Source organism: Pogona vitticeps, chromosome 3 (genome assembly GCF_051106095.1).
Source record: "Pogona vitticeps strain Pit_001003342236 chromosome 3, PviZW2.1, whole genome shotgun sequence".
NCBI classification, from domain to species: Eukaryota; Metazoa; Chordata; class Lepidosauria; order Squamata; family Agamidae; genus Pogona; species Pogona vitticeps.
This window is the reverse complement of record NC_135785.1, coordinates 84,552,980-84,574,158: the sequence shown is the minus strand read 5'-3', so window position 1 is coordinate 84,574,158 and position 21,179 is coordinate 84,552,980. Positions and strand designations below refer to the sequence as shown.

Below are 21,179 nucleotides of genomic sequence, written 5' to 3'. Positions count from 1 at the left end.
CGGACACAACTAAATGACTAAACAATAACAATCATAAAAATTATAGCAGCAGCCTCTTCAAACTGCCCTGAGGCAACTAACTGTGTCTAGGCTGTACCATTTCAGACTGGAACTAGGAGTTCTCAAAGCTCATAATTGAGCAGTCACCCACATAACAACACAAACAAATAAACTAATATCTTTATAACAAGGGAGGAAACTCAGGACTAAACAAGTTCCCAAGAACTGAGAAGATGACTGTCAAAGAGGAAGGGCCAAATCAGAGGGACCCTGGTCAGATGTAAAATATCTAACAGACTGGGGAGCAAGTTGGCTTACACAGTGCTGGACTGATGGTAGAAAAATGGAGCAGGTGTACATTTGCTAATCTGTGGTTTAAACTGCTCAAAAATATAATACACATTCCTGTGAGGCTTCTCAACATTGAACACCTTGGGAAATACCATATGGGTTGTTTGCCTTATGCAGAAAGTAACAGCTATGGCTGGGGCAACCTGGATGAAAAGTGGAGTTTCAAGGATTGCATCTGAGGTAGGAGTAGGATTAGATCTACTAAAACATATTGCGCAAGTCACTTGTACAAACAGTTTCTTGGAGAGGTGGCTATTTTGTCCACATTAAAATTGAACAGCACAAGGTCCCTTGCCTTTAAGAACCACCCTGAACTGAAAGAAGGCTCAGAGAGCCAAGGAAGACCAACAAGCTCAGAGAGAAATCGTCACCCAAGTATAATTGTAGGTGACTACATGGTTTGGTCTTCTTCCCATAGCAGGTAAACAAAAGAGCAGACATGGTGCTGGGCGTCTCAGGGGAGACAACCGACCTTTGCTTTCTATTCCTGCCATGAAAATAGGGAGCACCTGTCGAATCAAGAGAAGCAGCACATGATGCAAGAGAAGTGGTTTAGTTTGCTTTGTAAATACATTCATTGGCTTCTTGTTGCTACACATGCTATGGTAATGTATCTTGTTTATATTATTATTGTAGATTTTAATTGTTTTTTTTTAAATATTATTGTGCACAATATATTGACAGCCGCCCTGAGTAGACTCCTGTCTAAAAGGGTGGGACAGAAATCCAAAAATAAATAAATAAATAAATAAATAAAGAAAGAAAGAAAGAAAGAAAGAAAGAAAGAAAGAAAGAAAGTGCTTAAAACCAACTGCTTAATTGGTAAAGTCTGATCTAGAGTAGTGGTTCTTAACCTTTTTTAACCCATTTGGGTTACCCCAGGTCGGGAACCACTGATCTAGAGTTCCATTGTTTTGTAAATACATCTCTGGTTACTGTAATTGACTCAAGGAGGGTAATACTCCACACAGACACCTAGTTAGGGTGAGTATGGGACCTACTTTACAGAGCAGCTGGAGAAGCAGCTGGCATGAGAATAAAAGCCAGCTGGCTGGCCAGCTCACCAAGGGTGCCAGGAAGGGCTAGATGGTAGGGAGAGAGCGTGTCATTTTTATTTATTATTACTACTTTATTTTTTTTCTTTTGAAATTTTGTCTCCCTAAGAATTTTGTCACCAGGACAGCCACCCCTGTAGCCCCCTGCCAACTTACGCCACTGTGGTAGAAGTGGCACTATTGTCTGTATGGAAAAGCTCTGTTGTCTTCCTATTAGATGAGCCTTACTTGAATTCTAGTGCCACTGGTTTTCCATCTGAGTGACAGCTAGGCCTTCATCTTTTGGAATGTTCTGTTGGGAAGCCAATGAGTCATGATAGAGAAGGCCACCTGACATAAATTGCTGGGAGGGTCAGAGTCCTTATAACAGCCACTTATAGCAATGAGCAGTTGAGTATAAACAGAAAGCAGGAGGCAACTTGCTGGAAGCAGCTACTCAAGGGAATAAAGCAGCATGTGAGTACACTTAGTTCAAATCTTTTTCTTAAAACAAAAATGAAAAGAAGAAAAATCTATACAAAGCTTAGACACAATAGCTATAAATTTTGATGGCAGGGGGTGAGCATATCTGCCCCTCCAGATGTCTTTGGATTACAATTCCCATAATCCTTCACCATTTGCAATGGGGGGAGAGAGGCAAAAAGACATACAGTGGACCCTTGACTTACGGAATTAATCCGTATTGGAACGGTGGCTGCATGTCAAAAAGTCTGTAGGTCAAGTCTCCATTGACCTACAGTGCATTGAAAACCGATTAATCCCTTAACAGGCCATTTTTGTTCCATTTTGGTTTTTTTCTGGTCTGTAAGTCAATTCTCTGGCTGCAAGTCAAACCTAAATTTTGCGGCCAGAGAAGTCTGTAACTCAAAAAGTCTGTAAGTCAAGCCGTCTGTAAGTCAAGGGTCCACTGTATAGAGAATCGATTCTGTTTCATAGCTAAGATAACAAAGGAGATGCAGAATGAATATTAGGAATCTGAATTTGAAGTATTTGATTGGGACTGAACTGTGCTTGAACCGTAGCAGGAAAAATGTTGATGTAGAGATGCAACCTGACCAATAATTTTTACACCAGCAGTTGGGAAAGATGTAGATCAGGTCACTCTGAAAGCAGATGCAACAGCAAACGAGCAACCACTGCTATGCAGAGCAAAGAAACCAACATCAGTTATTCAGACCCAGAACTTGGAACATTACATGTGTTATTACTTTTCAGCGGTCAGATTGCTGTTAACAGTATTGTTACATGTGATTTGGTTATTAATTGGTTGCATTGTCATTAGCCAACAGGCCAGGGAAATCCTCTGTGATATTATGCAGTTTCCCTGTTTGACCATTGAAATAGATACTGTACTAGCCATACTTACCTGATGCTACAATTAAGTTGCCCTGTTACATGTTTGGCTGTGTTTTGCTTAGGTTTTAGGCATGCTACTTCATACTTGTTGAGTTTATTGCTTGGGCTAGATTTTAAGCTTTCATTTAAAAAGAAGAAATATGTTTATAGCCAGATATAAGTCAAGTGCTGCCCTGATGAAAGGAGGAGATGGTATGAACAAGCGAGGAGGTGGAGGGACAAGGCAGGTTTTTATAAACTTCCGTTTGTTGTTATTGTTATTGTAATACAAATGCTTTGTGGGATTATATGAGAGATGCCAAGGCTGAAACAAGGTGTTAGAAAAGCAATATGGGAATGAATGTGCTTGATTTGCATAATGTGAAAAACCTGTGTGCCTAGATTTGGAGAACTGGAATATGCCAACCCTGTCCTGAGGGATTTTAATTAGGGTTGACCGGGCCTTTGTGGTGAAGCACTGTGTGTCAGAAAGTGATCTTACAATCACTTAGCACAAGCCAGATGCTGGCAGTAAATCCAGATTAGAAATGCAAGAGAAGTCCCTCCTAAGCCAGCAAGCACCCAAGGAAGTAGCAATCCTGCTGGAGCTAACGTCCAGCCGTTGAAATGATGGACTGGCCCGAAGAGCTGAGGATCCATAACGTCCGATAACAAGGGTTGCTTAAGTCAGAATGGACTTAACAGCCCACAGTCATTATTTTAGTGTGAGAAACTTAAAGCTGCAATACTGTCTATGCATTTGTTATAGTAAGCCCTATTAAACACAAGGGTCTATTTTTTATGTAAACAGGCATAACAAAAAAATAGACAACGCACTAGACATAGTAGTAATAGAACAAAGAAAGTTCTGGATCATTGACATTGCAATTCCAGAGGATGCCAGAGTTGAAAATAAAGAATTGGAAAACTAACAAAGTTATAGAGACCTGACAATCGAAACATCTTGCCACTGGAAGAAACACACTTCAGTAGTCCCCACAGTCATAGGGGCTTTGAGAACAATATCAAAAAATTTCACTCAGTACTATAAGCAGTTGCAGATCTCAGAAATCACAACATCAGAGCTACAAAACCAGCAATATTAGGAACAGCATATATACTGTGCGGATATTTAACAGATACTGTACTTAGTTTTTTGGTTAAAACTTATATCTGTTATATAATACCAGTCAATGTTTTTTAATTATGACTGTGCCTGGAGCTTTTTAACAATCATCATTGTCATCTTTGAACTGCAGAGCTGGAAGGGACCTTACAGATCATCAAGTTGTAATAATAGTGTCCCATCAATTCAATTCTGACTTATGATTAACCTTTTCAGGGTTTTCTAGATAGAGAATACTCAGAAGTGGTTTACTATCCCCTTCTCCTGGGGGCACCTTAGGACTGTACAGCTTGCCCAAGAACACACATGCTGGAGCTGTTTGCAGGAGGCACAGTGGGGAACCGAACTCCCAACACACACACACACACCACGAGTGAGAGGGAACAAGCAAAACAAAAGGAGAGAGTCGAGAGAGAGCGGCAGCTGGAGAAGGGCAGGATCTTTTTTTATGTCGTGTAATTAATAAAGATTATAAGATAATTTGTACAATTGGCTGTTTAAATAGTGTTTTTTGGTATTCTGGAAAAAAAGCTTCCATTGGATTTATTTTTATTTTTTGACATGACAATTTTTTGGTTGGTTCACTAAGAGACATTTATTGGCAGCTATTGTAATAAAATTGTATTGATTGCGGGTTTAATCTGGAATGATTTAAATCAGGGGTCTCAAACTCAATTTACCTGGGGGCCGCTGGAGGCAGAGGCTGGGTGAGGCTGGGTCGCATCAGATTTTCCGCCAAGCGGAGCAAGAGCCCAAGGAAGCCACCCAGGAGTTTCCTTAGCCCAGGTGGGGCTTCAAGGAGGAGGAGGAGGAGGGGTGCGCAAGCCTTCGTCACCGGCCACAACCCGTTCTGGCTCCTTCACTACTACCACCACCAGCAGCAGCAGGATGAAGAAGCAGAGAAGGGAGGGAGAACCGGCGACCGCCTAGCTGGGGAGGAGGGAGGAGGGCACGACATAAAATTTAAAAAAAAACCCTCACAGAATCGCCTTGCCAAAGAAGAAAAGCCCCCATCAGTACCTGTGAAATTAAACAGAATGGGCTGGGGGCCCTCACAGGTGCACGTGGGTGTGGGCACACGCACGTGCACACACACACACAAACAGAGAGGGGGGGGTCTGGCAACCTTCCTCTGATGCACCCCCTCAAAAAAAGGCGCACTCAGCAGCAGCAGCAGCTACCCCCACCACAACAGAGGAGCAAACTTTGTGAGGCGATTCCAGGCGGCCTCCAGAGCCGAAGCGGCTGAAGCAGGACGAGGAGGAGGAGGAGGAAGCACCGCCGGGCGCTGACCAGGCTGGTGCTGGGGGTGCTGAGAGAGAAAGAGAGCCAGAGAGCCACTTCCCTGGAAGAGGCAGCGGCGACGGCAGCTGCTGTTGGCGGCTTGGAGGTGCTGTTCGAGGACAGGCCAGGATTGAGCTCCGCTCTCAGGCATCGTGCGGCGGTGGCGCAGGCGCTTGGGGAAAAGGCCTGGCAGCGCGCCTCGCTCACCGGCTCTCCCCCAAGACAGCGCCTCTTGCACCCTCCATCCGGAACTGCAGCCTGCCAGCCAGCAGACAGGCGGCTACAATTCCAGATGGAGGGTGCAAGAGGTGCTGTCTTGGGAGAGAGCCGGCGAGCGAGGTGAGGCTTTTTTTGACTCTTGACAGCAGAAGATGCGTGGGCCCTTCGGGCGGCAGGCAAGGCGGGGACTGCAAACTATTGTTCGGCGGGCCACAAACGGCCCCCCGGCCACATGTTTGAGACCCCTGATTTAAATGAAATATTCAATACATCCTCCTCTGGCCCCATCTTTGTTGTCCTTCACAAGCAAGTGAGGACCTTTCACTTCAGGCAAGCTTTCCCTCAATGACTGGCTGCCTGTGTGATCTTTTTAAGTAGATTGTTATGCATCACTGCTTTGACTGTGTTTTTAGCATTGCTTGTGTTTTCCATTTCTAAAAGGGGTATTTTGTTGTTCTTTTTAAATATTTCTATACTGAGTGCTTTTAGCTTTAAACATAGCTTTTTAATGATGTACGCCACCTTTGTATACTCATTGTTTTGTTCTTAAACATTGTCTTTAAATGCTGTAAACTGCCTTGGGTCCTTTTCTAAGGAGAAAGGTGGGGTAAAAATATTTTAAACAAATAAATAAAATAAACATCAAATGAAAGACCAGGATCATGCCACATAGTTTTTCCCACAGCCCTCATGCACAAAACATTTCTTTCTACCCCCATTATATCTTTGTGCATGTTTGTCTGCTAAAGAGAACTATTAGGGAGTGCTTTGCAACACAATCACATTCTCTCATCATAGTTGTCAGGGTGTGTTTAAGAATGACAGATCAGGATTACTATTAAAGTAGATCCCAACTCACTTTCAAAAGCTGCAAGATATATCCATAATCTCTCCTTTCTTCATGCTTGGGCATGCCTTAATATGCACTTCTCTCTCTGAATTGGTATTCTTCCTTTGAGTGTCTTAATCCATTAACATGGCATGTTTGTTGTTGATTTCAATACTATCATGCAGTAACAAAACAAAATGACAATTAATTTGTTAAACTTTATGCAAATATTCCCCCAGGCCTTGTCTCTATGGCACATAAACTATTAGTTTGCACAATGTATAGTGTACTTTAGGAATAAGAAGCAATGAGAGGTATTGCTTAATGTGGGATTAAGAGGAAGATTTTAAAAAGAGGGGATTGGGGATTAAGGTTTTGGAGATGGAAATTTTGGAGTTAGAAAATGAAAGTGAGAAAGTGGGGCTGGCAACCACAGACTTCTCAGAGTTTCAGGAGGCAGATATTGGTTTGGAAAGAGGCTGCATTGGTGGTGCTTTTGGTTCAAAATATATACCCCAAAACTGTTGCTGTCCATCTCTGCAATTTCTTTTACTCATTTGGAGACTCACAAGTACAGTTTTCTTCCATCTTCCTTGAGGAATACAGTGTTTGAATTCTAGAAAAGACAGTTCCACATATCACATATTTGCATATTTGCTTCCAGGAAAACACAGTGAAATTTGTGTGAAAGAAAGGTAAATCCATAAACGTCTATATACACAATTTTGATAACTTAGTGAGTTAGACTTCTGACTGCAGAGCCAGACATTAGGCATTTGATTCCCCACTATGCCTCCTGGGGGAAGAGCTAGCTTGTATAGCTTTGGACAATTTGCACAGACCCACAGCGCTCACAGATGAAGGGAATGGTAAACCACTTCTGAGTACTCAGCCTCGCCATCCATGCCTGGCCCAATTTAAAGTGCTGGTTTTTAACATCTGAAGTCCTAAACGGCTAGAATCCAAGCTATTTAAAAGACTTATCTCCCTCTTATGAGCCTGTCTGGGCATTAAGATCATCAGGGAAGGCCCTAGTCTCACCACCCTCATACGGGAGCTTGTTGGGGACACTGGAGAAAGCCTTCTCTGACACCTGCTCCCAGACTCTGGAACTCCCTCTCACAGGAAGCTAGACGGGCCCCATCTTTGTTCTCTTTCCACAAGCAGGCAAAGACTTCTCTCTTCAGGCGGGCCTTTCCTTAATAACTGGTAGTTTTGACAGGGGTTTTTTAATGGATTGTGGTGCTCTGTTGTTTTAAATGTGTTTTAGTATTGATTTTATTTACCGTTTTTAATATACTTGCCTATACAACAGAAAGAATCTTAAATTTATTAGCACAAACTTAAGAAAAGGCAAGAATGAGACAGTGCTCATGTTAAATTTCAGCTCATAAGGACCGGTCCACACTTACCACAGTTTTACTGTAATATCTGCTTCACTTGCACATCACTTATTTGTAGTTTGCTACTGTTTTACTTTACTTTTACTTTAATCATGTCTTAATAGTTGGTCATGCTTTCTTTTTGAAAGATGCCCTTTAAAAGCACAATTTTAAGGCCAGTTGCAAAGATAGACAGCCCAACAAAGGAGAAAAATAAACTGATTCCTCCAAAAACTTACAGGGTTTTTCTCAATTGGATTTTGGCTATGGTTTTTAAAGAAAGGCTTATCAATTTTTCTTCTACCTGCAGCCTTCACATACTTTCTAGCCAGTTCATTAATCTTTTTTATTATAAGAAAAAATCTATCCATGAATGACAACGGTCACACAATGCTTTCTGGGCGCTTACTTTTCTGCTTTGGTTTTATTGGTTTCAAAGAGAGTGTTAATATTTATCTCCTCCACTGTGCTTTAATAGAGTTTTGTACATGATTCAGAACTTTAGAACACATCACAGCATGAACTCAGTAATACAAGTTCAGTCTGATAACTCTATCTGCAACAGCCAGAGCCACCTGTTCCATACTTAAATATCTACCATATTATCTCTATTTCATGGTGCAGATAAAGACTTATTACATCTGCCTGACCTGTTCTTACCCAAGATAATACTCAAAGAACACAAATAACTTGGGGTGTTGTGAACCCTACTAGATTAATTGCTTGTGTAAATTAAAGCTTTTTACCTTAGTAGTTTTTATGGCTAATTATGTTGAATTCATCACTTTATTTGTCAGAGGAAAAATAATATTTTTGATTTACTAAAGCTAGAATGATCAGCAATCCAGTTCTGTGCATACTTAATCATACAGAGTTCAGTGGGACTTACTCCTAAGTAAATTTTCATTAGGTCCCTATGTGAAGTTCAGTTGATCAAGATGAGTTGCAAGGTATTAGATCTTCATTGAGGTATCATTATCCTAAACTATCTAGATTTGGGCCAAGGTTAAAAAAATTATAATTTAAAAGTGGACTTGCTGGACTCTTCTTTATTTATTGGTTTGTTTGTTTGTTTGTTTGACTTATATGCCGCCCACACTACCCAAAGGTCTCTGGGCGGCTTACAACAATTAGAACACAGTAAAGAAGGTAAAGCAATTAAAATACAATTAAAATATATACTCTAAAAATTGCCATCAGGACCCACAGTTGATATTATTTCAGTTAAAAGCCTTCTGGAACAGGAAGGTTTTGACTTGGCGCTGAAATGTCATCAGCGTCAGTGCCAGACAAATCTCAGTCGGGAGGGCATTCCATAGTCTGGGGGCAGCTGCTGAAAAGGCCCTTTGTCTACAAGGCGTCCCTCTTATATCCTTGAGGAACGGCTCTTTCAGGACGGCCCCCTGGCTAAATCTTATCTGCCCGGTGGGTTCATATGGAAGCTTGTATCTGATATATTAATAAACAGGTTGATAGCAAATGATTGTAGCAGTTATTATCGTTATCAAAGTTATTATCCAAGTTATCTTACCTTAACGAACAAAGTCTGCCTTTATGAATAGCAGTTATGTAGTTTTACCTAGAAAATAATATCTTATCTTCTCAATAACCTGCCCTTGGCCAGTCATCATTAGCAGAAAAATTACCTGATGCAATACTCATTTTCTCTTCTAACTGGTGATGCAGCAGCTGAGAAGGCTGTCGCTGGCATGATCGGCAACATCATTTTTATTCGACATTGGCACAACAATGCCAGAGTGCAGACCATCACAGTCATGATGGCAGAGGGATGCTGAGGGTTGTAGTCCAGAAATGTAGTGTTTTTTTTTACTTGAAAATAAGTACCCACCCAAATACCTATCAATCTCCATAAGACTGTTATTTCCGTCTCTTAGTGTGCAGTGATTACTTATGGAATTTCTGGTAATGGCCCTGCCTGTAAACCATGCTTGACATTTCCTTTCTCCACTCCTTCTCACTCTTCACTGTTTTCTTGGCTTTGCTATAAAGTGGGATGTAAAGATGGGCAGTGCCTCCTCAAATAATTGTGCCTCCCCCTGGATGCAATTATTTTCCAGTTCTCATATTCCTAACATTTCAGTCACTTTAAAACCTCATCACTTGCTGATTCAGATGAGGGCATTATTAACAATGTTAACTTATCTATAAGAACTGATAGGCAGATGATATAATATTAATTAGACAACAATTTAGATGGTCAGTAAGAGTTACTTGATGTAGTCAATGAAATAAGTAATGAATATGGACCAAAAAAATAAGAATGTTCAGAAAGGCATATTCATGGTAATCAGTAAAAACAGGTGATAAAAAGCAGTTAAAAGATCTAAAATGAATGCATGGGATATATTGGGAAATATGTGTCTTGGAATGTGGTTGAATGAATAATAGGAGCAATGCCATGTAATAAACAATCACATTGGGGATGGCCCAGAGCAGCTTCCTTAAGATGAATTGAAGACTATAATACGCAACAAGAAATCTAAAGTGTATATGAGAATGCACATTCTCCGGTGTGATGTATTCTCACTTCTACTGTGTTATGTGGAGTAGTAGACTTTATCACAAGCTACTGGGCGTTCAGAGGCCTAAATCCAATGATCTGCCACAGTAAAATAGACCCACTGAATCAAGGAATTGTAAGCAATTGTCTTACTGTATCAGGTTTTCATTGATTCTGTAGTTCTGTCATTAGTTGAGACTATCAAGTGGATTGAGCGTGAAAAGAGTGGTTGGGATAAGTAATGCTGATTTAGCATACCAGATGTGATGGATAGCCCACACATCACTCCTGTCAGTCATTTTAGAGCTCTAATGCAGGAGCCTATGACAGGACAGGAAGGGCGGAGTCAACAGAACTGTGTGTGACAGAGAATTAGTTAAAAAAGATGGTGAAGCATTTAGACGGTTAGGGAGAGGACTGTGAAGTGTTTAGACAAGATATTAGACAGTTGGTGTGTTAGAGAATATTAAAGAGTTGAAAGGAATTAGAAGTACATAGACTGGAAGAATATATTGAGATCTTGATTAAAGCAAATGAATACAAGCAATCTTACATGTACAGTGGTGCCTCGCTTAGCGATTGCCTCGTTTAACGATGTATTTGCTTAGCGATGGGGTTTTTGGAGCGATTTTGCGCTCCGTTTAGCGATGTTTCCAATGGGGAAATTTCGCATAGCGATGTTCGGGACCTTGCTTCGCTTAGCTATGACAGTTTAGGCCTCCGTTTCGCTTAACAATGTCCATTTTTGCTATTTTAAATGTGTCTTAAAATGTTCAAAAACTGTTTAAAATGCTTGGAATCATTGGTGCACCTTGTAAAACCTTTGCAAACTTAATTTGGCTTTGTTCTGAGTCTTCGTTAATTTTTGGTGAATTATTTTCTCCCATTGGAATGCATTGAACTGTAGGTTTGACAGCTGTCAAACAGTATAATTAAACAGTATAATTAAACTAGGGTGCATTTCTTAAGTATTACCTCAGAATTAAGTGCTTTATTTTTCACTTGTGTGCTTCATGGCACTTACGCTTGACATTCAGGCTCTCACCACCACACCAAACTCTCCAATACAAAAGTGAAGTTGAACTGGTTGGAAGGAATTCTGGAATGTGCTGAGCTGGTGTTGAAAATTCCTATCCTATCCCAGCCAGCCAACTGTAATTTACAGAGTTCATTCAAACTGATTAATAGATTATAATTGGTTTCAAAGAGCAGTATGGTCAGAGACTTTGTTACACCAGCTTTAGGCCTCCAGTCCTCTGTGTGTATCATAATTATTAATAATATCCTTTATTTAACTTTTCTCAGGGAAACCTGTTTACTACAAAAATAGGGCATGTGAGCCTGGGTAGTGGAGTCAGGGAGAAGCAGTGTAAGCTGGCTGCTTCACCTGCAAAATGGGGAGTATGTGTTTAGTTCAGAGGGAATATGTTGCCACCCAGTTCCTTGTGCAAAGGGCTTTTGATTTAATTATGAAGTGCAGCTTACTATATCTTTTCTTGGCATGGCAGAGAGTGGTATTCAATCAGTTTTTTGGTTCTGCGAAAGAGCTGCCTTGGGATGACTCATGGTTATGATGGAACTGGGCTTAGTTGACAGGAACAGAGACCACACACCACTTCTACCTTACAGAGTTTTCCCATGTTCAGATTATGTGTGTTGGGTGTATCTACAGTAGGAGAGATCAGGCTCTTGGGGCTAATATCATATCCCTCGGAGCACAATGAAAGCTATGGCCTCAAAATGAAGGAGCTGGAGGAATGACCCAGGAAGTCCCAGATTGATTTTAAAAATTTGGGGGGGGGGGGATAGTGATTTAAAAGTCAAGAAGATGCAGGTATCCAGGCAGCTTGTTTAAAAGGTGAAGTGTCAGCCCATCTTCCCAATCCCCCCCTGCATGCACACATACAATGGCAGGGACTAGGAAACAAAACAAAAAAGGGCAGGCTTCATGACTCCCATCAGTGATCCCATTCCAATTTTGATAATATCTACTTCATGGTCATCTTGACAGTAGCAAGTAAAATCTTTGAAGCATCTAAAGTAAATATTTCTTCTGCCAAGTTTGTGGAGCAATCACAGCTGACTCAATTTGACCAATATTTCTGATCATTCATTCTGGTGAGATAATTTGCACAAATATAAATTTACTTTCACTAATCACTGTTACTTGCTTTACAAATCTATATTGCATGTGGGAAGATGCATTTCTGCATGATATGTTTTCCTGAAAACTTTGCAGGTCATAGCTTCCAATCCAAATTCATATGTGTTTAGTTTCATCATAATTACCTATTAATAAAACCGTTCTCTGCCTGGAACCTCGTGTATCATTTATGACTTCTTCCCTCATCTTCTACCACCAGTTAGTCTCTTTTTAGAGTAAATAACAAAAATGACTGATTTTTTAAAAAACAAAATTTTAACATGTAAACCAGATTTTTTAAAAAAAATTTTTTACATGGATTTAAAAATGTTTATTGTTGAAATGTTTTAGGTTTTTTTTTTTCCAAAGCCCCTGCACGTAGATAGTTTTAATTCTAAACATGTTATGGATGAAAATCTGTTGCTTTGTGTAGTAAGTTGCAACTAGTGAAGGCCCATTGGAATCAATGGAAATTACAGAGGAATTGACTGATTCAGTGGGCCTATAGTGATGCTACACTAAGATTTTAGCTTATGTCTCAAAGATCTCATTATAGAGAAAGGATTATAACTTGCAATTTTCTATTCTGAATTAATGCTTTCATATATAGTACTATCTTTTAAAAATTTTCTAAATAAGAGTCCAACAGTTTTTGGACAGGCACCTCAACGTTATGGCGTTCCACAGGCTTCTGTATAGTTTATTTATGCTTTTCTTTCTTCTCTAACAGTCAGTCAGGTGCAGTGCTTCCCAACCTTTTTCACGTCACAACCCGCTTTTATTGTAGCCAAGTAACCTCTGCCCCTGTGACATTTGCATAAAGAGGCTACGTGGGATGAGGCTGCACTCCCTCTAAAAGCACAGGTGCACAGCTTTAGGGGATGCTCCTGGCTTCATCTATGAACCTGGATGAGCAGGTTTTGCTTTTTGGACAGGAGTGTTTTTGCACCATTAAAACTAATGTGCTAGTTGCACCCATTCCTGGAGAGGAATGATCTGACCATGGTGACACTTGACATACATATATCCCAACTGGATTGCACTCTACATGGGGTTGTCTATGGATAGTGTCTGGAAACTTCAGCAGGTGTAAAACATAATTCCCTCTGTTACAGCAGCTCCACCAGCTGCCAATCTGTTTTCTGTTTCTGGGCAGAATTCAAAGTACTGGTTCTATCCTCTAAAGCCCTGAATGGCTTGAGTCCAAGCTATCTCAAGGACTGTGTCTCCCTTTATGAGTCTGCTTGGGTGTTAAGATCATCAGGAGAGATCTTCCTCTTGGTCCCACCACCCTCACAGGTACATTTGGTGGTGGTGAGGACATGAAAGAGGACCTTCTCTGTTGCTGCTCCTAGACTTTGGAACTCCCTCCCACAGGAGGCCAGACTGGCCCCATCTTTGCTGTCTTTCTGCAAGTTGGCAAAGACCTTTCTCTTCAGGCAAGCTGTCTCTTCATGCCTGGCTGCCTGAGCGGGTTTTTTTTTTTAATGGATGGTTGTGCTTTAGTGCTTTGAAAGTATTTACTGTCTTTTTAGTGTGGTGTTTGTTTTATCCTTTTTAGTATTAGTACACTTAATCTTTTTGGCTTTAAAACATTGTCTTTTAATGTTGTAAGCCACTTCAGGAAGGAGAAAGGCAGAGTAAAAATAATTTAAATAAATTTTTAAAAAGCCCAGTGCAAGGTGAATAGATATACTAGGGATGTGCTTTGGCTAAAAGAAATCCTAAGAGGAAAGATGTATAACGAATAAGGGGTAATAAAGTTAACAATATATCATGAATAATTTATAATGATATTCTCGAAGACTTTCACACCCAGGGATCCAATGGTTGTTGTAGGTTTTTTGGGCTGTTTGGCTGTGTTCTGGAGGTTTTTCTTCCTAAAGTTTCACCAGTCTCTGTGGCTGGCATCTTCAGAGGACAGGAGCTAGAACTCTCTCTGTGTTCTGCCTTATGAACGCTATGATTCTAAGGAGGGTTTGAACAACAGCATCATTACTGAAGGCAAAGGGAGCAGAAGGGGTGACAAGTAGGCATTGTGCCATCTGTTTGCTACATCATCTGCAGGCTACAGTTTGACTAATTCCCACAGCAGGGCTGATTCCTCCTTGCACAGCTATTCCTGGATACCTGGCTGAGATGTCAGTGACTCTCAGAGCATGGTGAAGGTGTACACACCACTTCCTCAAAATTAACACCCATTTCTATTAGGATGCACATTCTGGCCTGCTCAGGGCCACACAGAGCACAGCTCTAGCTGGTTAAGGTGGAGATGCATCAGTGCATACCTATGGCTGACATACACTGACCAGCGTGCCAAACCATCAACCAAGGCTCAGTGATGATGATCAGAAAAAAATGACGTAGTAGGAATGTTCTGTGCAAAGTGTAGCCGGATCACCTGTTCTGTGGCTTTTTAGGCTGGATCTCCAAGTACTATCTTGTTCTCCATGGATTCCACACACAGAAATGACCTACGCTGGTAGCTGATTTTATTAGTGGTGACAGGACAGCATCATCTGCCATGTGTGAAAACAGCAGCCTGCCTTAGGAAGCCCAGAGTCGTATAGTGTGGTCCACACAATCTTCAGCCCTCCTACAGACAGAGATAATGTGGAGGCTAAGGAGGAGCAGTTGGGCTACACCCATGCATTTTCTGCTTGAGACAGTTTCCTCACTCTGCCAATTGGTAGGGCCAGGCCTGGTCCTTTGAGTGGGGCGTATTACACGGTAACAGCTGAGGACTGTAGCACAGGTCTTCTTCTGTCAGACACTCTGACAATCTTCCCAGGGATGCAGGCAAATTGGTTATTGGCTTGCTATTTGATATCTGCTCTGATGGCAGCAGCTACTGATACTTCAGTCAGGCAAACATTCAACTCCCTTGAGTGTGCAAGGACTGCCAGCAAGTGTTGGCCACATCTGAGCAACAATGAAAAGACAGTGAATGTGGATATATTAGCTGGTCACATTCCCCAGTTCTGAATATATTTTTTTGTTTAAGTCAGATGGGATTCTTTCCTTTTAGACTTCTGCAACCAGGCAGGCATTCTAGCACAACCCTGACATAATCATGTAGCTAATTACATGGAAAGGAATTGTGTATCAGGTGAAGGAGGTGAGAACGACCATAATGGGTTTGCTACCTAAATAATGACGACAGAGGATGAGATGAGATGGTTGGACAGTGTCATCGAAGCTACCAACATGAATTTGACCCAACTCCGGGAGGCAGTGGAAGACAGGAGGGTGTGGCGTGCTCTGGTCCATGGGGTCATGAAGAGTCAGACATGACTTAACAACTAAACAACTACAACAAACTAAATAATATTTGTTTTTAATTTGTTGCATGTATTTGTGAATGTGTGGCTCTTTGTCTCCACTTTATCCCCACAATAACTCTGTGAGGTAAGCCAGGCTGATTAGTTGCAGGTTACACGGTGAGCTTCATGACGAGACAGAGGGTTTCACCCTTGCTTTCATGATTGTGTACTTATGTTGCATGGATTCAATATGATTCTGGCCAATGTTTCTTAAAGATTGTCAGTAGTTCTCTGCTGAAGAATGATGAATGGATTGGATTCACACTTGTTTCATATAGGATTCTCTTGTGTTTGTGTACATTTTTAAGAGGATCTGATGTGAGGCAGTCCCACCGTTAAGCAGAAGGAGAAGGCTGCCTCAGGCAGCAAATGCTTGACAGTGAGGAGAGGTGGTAGGATGTTTGAAAACACAACTGTAGGCAGTCTGGATGGCTCTGGTGTATGGAATTTGGTTGGGCAGGAAGGTTGCCATCCTTTACCTCAGGCCACAAAATATCTTGGCCCAGCCCTACAAGGAGCATGTGCTGCTTGTCTCCATAAACGGTATGTTGGTGAATAAAGCACATTTTGCCTCCTTCTCAAAACATAAGCTGCAATGCTTTCTCTTGTTCAGCAGAAGCCAAAACCAGAATGGAACTCCTCTATATGCAGCAACATGGAATACCTGGACCTACTGGATGTTTTAGAAGCTAGGGATGGGGTAGCAGAGGTAGAGAAAAATCAAGATCAGGAAGGGGATCGGAATCAGTACTGCATTTAATAAAATAAAAGATTTTGTCCCTATACATCCCTGAATTCTAGAACCTAAATCCAGTAAATACTGTACCAGAATGTTGAATGAAATGAACAAGTGTATCTGAAAGAGATATGTTAATCCTAGTAAAGTTACAATAGTCATGTAATGTTAGAAGAGGGCATTAAATCCAATTAACTAGTTACAATTTACCTTCCGAGTTTTGCTAACAGAAAGGAGCAGGGACCCCATTATTGCTTACAAGTGACTTTTGCAAATACCCCCCAAAAACCTGTCATCAAACCTTTCTATAATAATAAATGCCACACTGAGATGGTATCTTTATTTGCTAGCCAGAAGAGCACACAAAATGCAAACGTTCAAGATATAATTTAAAAATTATAGAATAATAAGAACACCTGGCTTAGATGGATTTATGAATGAATTTAAAAAGAAATTTAAGGAAACACTAGCACCAAGATTGGCAACTTTTTAAGCATGATTCTGAATGGAAATCAAATCATTAATTCCTGGCATACAATTAAAATTACTGTATTCTTACTTCCAGGCAATGTATCCTCTAATTTTCAGCTCTGCCTCTCCATCATGCAACTCCGCAACCCCCCATGTGGGGTTCCATCATGATTGGAACCAAAGGGGCTGAAAACGATCACTGCACGGAGGAAGAAAGCTGCACAGAGGAAGGCGGAGTAGCCTACATGCACACAGGCACACACCTTAGAGGGAACCTTGCTTCCAGACAAAAATCTTAAAGAAAAGGAATCCTACATACCTATACCACTAATTAACCAAGATGCAAAAATACTGTCATCTATTCTGGCTTCCCGTTTAAACTATTTCTTTAGAAGAGTACATAAATAATGATCAGTTAGGATTTGTGCCTAGTAAACAGCTTCCTGACTGGGTTGGCTGAGTCCTTATGCTGTCCACCATGCCCACAAGGTAACCCACAAGGCATCTGACTAATTGAAATGGGACTTCTTAACACAGAGTTGCTGGATAGCTCAATAGTTTAGGTATCTGGCTGCAAAGTCAGAAGTTGAGAGTTTGATTCCTCATCGTGCTTTCTTGATGGAGGCTGGACAAGATAGTCCATAGGGTCCCTTTCGACTCAGTAGTTCTATATCATTAGATTATTGGATTATAAGAACGGCTGGATAGCTCAGTGGTTTAAGCAGAGGTTGGGAGTTCGATTATCCGCTGTGCTACTTTGAGTCCAGAGGCTGGACTTGATTATTGTTTCCAGCCCTGCAGTTCAAAGATTCATCATCGTCGTCGTCGTCGTCGTCGTCGTCGTTGTTGTTGTTGTTGTTGTTGTTGTTATAAAAGACTAAAACAATAAAAAATTGACTGGTATAATATAACATATACAAGTTTTAACCAAAAACCTAAGTATCTGTTAAATATCAACATAGTATATATGCTGTTCCTAATATTGCCATTTTTTTGTAGCTCTGATAATGTTATTTTTGAAATCTACAACTGCCTATAAGATTGTGTAAAATTTATTGATATTGTTCCCAAAGCCCTGATGAGGATGGGGACCACTAAAGTTTGTTTATATCCACAAGCAATGTTGTGGATGTTTCAATTGCCAGCTATTTGTATTTTGTTAGTTTTTTCAGTTCTTTATTTTCAGCTCTGGCATCCCCTAGAATTGCAGTGTCAATTATCTAGACATTTCTTCATTCTATTACTACTACTATTATTGTTGTTGTTGTTGTTGTTAAATGAGTATGAATACAAGGCTCACTGGGTGATTAAGAATTTATATACGAACTGCTGATAAGCTGTTATTATCCATGCGTATCCTACCAACTTGTTTGTTTGTGTGTTTATTTTGAAGAATCTGTCAAGAATGCTCCTATCCTGTTTTCCCTTTATAATTGCAGTTAAACCCTTAGTAGAGAATATAAGACAAAATCAGCAGTTCTGAGGTATGGGGCTTGGAAGAGCGAGGCACAAAATTAGCTTAATTGCTGAGAATATTGTCCTCTTTACTTCAAAACCAAGTGAAGAAGAGGTGGAAATGATTGGAAAGGTTAGTAAAGGTAAAGGTAAAGGTTCCCCTTGACATTTTTAGTCCAGTCATGTCTGACTCTAGGGGGTGGCGCTCATCCCGCTTTTCAAGCCATAGAGCCAGCGTCTGTCCGAAAGACAGTTTCCGTTGTCACGTGGCCAGCATGACTAGGGAAAGCCGGTTTACCTTCCCACCGAGATGGTACCTATTTATCTACTCGCATTTACATGCTTTCGAACTGCTAGGTTGGCGAGGAGCTGGGACAAAGCGACAGGAGTTCACTCCATTGCGTGGATTCGATCTTACGACTGCTGGTCTTCTGACCCTGCAGCACACAAAGGCTTCTGTGGTTTAGCCCGCAGCATCACCATATCCTTATACTTGGAAAGGTTACAGGTGTCTATTTTAGGCTTACAAATTAATTATGCCAACTCAGAAGCATTATGCATAAATATGCAATCACAATGTGATAATACTCTATCAGGATTAAATGCAGAATCTATTACATACAGTGGTGCCTCGCTTAACGTTTGCTTCGTTTAACGTTTTTTTCGCTTAACGTTTATTTTTTCAGAGGCAGATTGTGCTTCGTATAACGTTTTTCCCTATGGGCGATTTTCGCATAGCGTTTTTGGGACCATGCTTCGCTTAACGTTTTTGGTTTTAGGTCCCCTGCTTCGCTTAACGTTTTTTTTGTTTTCAATTTAAAAAGTGTCTTAGAAGGGTCCAAAACGGTTCTAAATGCTTGGATTCGTTAGAGGACCCCTTAAGTCATGTGCAAACCTGATTTGGCTTTGATCTGACTTTTCGTTAATTTTTTGTGAATTCTTTTTTTTTTTGGCCCATAGGAACCAATGGATCTGTCAAAATCTGACAGCTCCATGCTTTCCTATGGGGGAGAAAACAATTTACAAAAAATTAACGAAAGTTCAGATCAAAGCCAAATCAGGTTTGCACACAACTTAGGGGGTCCTCTAACGAACCCAAGAATTTAGAACAGTTGCTGAGTCTTCATTAATTTTTTGTGAATTTTTTCTTCCCCCATAGGAAATAATGGAGCTGTCAGATTTTGACAGCTGTCAAAAGTTGGGGGAAAAAAATTCACCATTAATTAACGAAAAGTCAGATCAAAGCCAAATTAACTTTTGCATCCGTTTTAGAGGGTGCAGAAGCTAATCCAAGCATTTAAAACCATTTTTGACCCTTTTATGACACACTTAATTTTGCAAAAATTGACTTCGCAAAGCCACTGAAACATATTGAGTCAGCTACAATACATTCCAATGGAGGATACATTGTATCGTTTAACGATGTTTCCTATGGGTTTTTTCGCTTAAGGACGGCAATCCGTGCCTATTGGAACGGATTAACCGGTTTCCAATGCATCTCTATGGGAAATGGTGTTTCGCATAAAGTTTTTTTCGCATAAGGTTTTTTTTTTTTTGGAACCAATTAAAAACGTTATGCGAGGCACCACTGTATAGAATTAAAATCCCTAAACATTAGAATCCCTAAAAATTCACCAAACTGAGGAGGATCAATTATAAACTCTAATAGACACAAGGAAAAAATGATCTTGCCAAATGGTCTGAATTAAGTACGTCCTAGTTAAAATGGATTTATACAGTCTTAGGTTATAGGTACCTTTATGAGTCTAAAGATGTGAGTCTCTGGCCACCTATGATTTGCTGCATTTTTGCCCATTTAGAGGTGGCCCCTAGAATCTGCTGTGTAAGACCTCTAAAAACCTCTGTTATGAGCAATTATTTTGTTCTTGATTTATGCTTTGAAGCATCTAAAGATAGGTATGGTGTTCCTATTTCAGGAGATGGACCTAAAATGTTCCAGTGATTTCTTCTGCCCATCAGAATAAACAAATACATTTCAATAGCTGTTCTTTTAAATATGCAAGTGCATCATAAAGGCCGGGATGGGTATAATGTTGCCATCACTTACCTGTTTCTTCTCTTTTTCTTTTCAAAGCCATTGTTCCTCCAATGTTTAAGATGAAATCAACCGCTTTAGGAATTGCTGCTGTCTTCTCAATATTGATTATAGCATCTGTTGTGACAGTCTTGGTAGTTAATTTTTACCCCCATCAAAGCAGCAGTGGTAAGTCTCATGTTTTCTTGCATTTTATAGTACAATAAAGAAGGCCACTGTCCCGTATATGTGTGTGTGGCAGCAAGTGACATGAAATTTAGTGCCGATTGTCTTCTGAGTCAATGTGAATTGGAAAGTATTGTAAGAGAGGGAAGTAATTGCAGCCCTCTAGATGTTGTTGGATTGTAATTACCACTAGCCATTGAAAGGACAGCCCAATGATCAGGGATGCTGGGTGTTGTAGCTGAACAACACCTGGAGGGTTGCACTTTGCTCACAAAGATGTTTGGTGATGGAGAAGATATGAACAATGATTCAGTCAACTGCATCCCTGTCACTGAGGGATGGAACAGGTAGAAGAGTAAGTGCAGCTGCTCTGAGCCCCGAGAGTAGTGGAGGGAAAAGATTTACATAAGAGCTGCTAAAATATCACAGAATGCCAAGAATTTATTCAGCTGAAAGTCACCAGTGAAGAAGTATTAAGGAAAATGTGCAGAGACTGAGGAAACCTTGTTGTTGTTTAGTCATTTAGTTGTGTCCGACTCTTCGTGATCCCACGGACCAGAGCAAGCCAGCGCCCCCTGTCTTCCACTGCCAAAACCTAGAACAAATTAAAATGTTGAAAGGTAGAATACCGGACTTTGATTATGTAATAAGAAACAAAAATATTTTTACTGATACCATTCTAATTAAACATGTCAATATTTTTCTTCAGAAATTGAATTTATGGGGTA

The 21,179-nt window shown here is 40.6% G+C and overlaps 1 protein-coding gene across 1 annotated transcript in view; it reads left to right on the top strand.

The window, feature by feature from the left end:
• Positions 1-20,331: 20,331 nt before the first annotated feature.
• Positions 20,332-21,179, top strand: part of ASAH2 (N-acylsphingosine amidohydrolase 2) — a 39,774-nt gene continuing 38,926 nt past the window's right edge. The window contains exon 1 of the mRNA XM_020803190.3: positions 20,332-20,454. Coding sequence (XP_020658849.3) covers positions 20,340-20,454 — 115 coding nt within the window. The 5' untranslated portion in view covers positions 20,332-20,339. The remainder of the gene's footprint in view (positions 20,455-21,179) is intronic.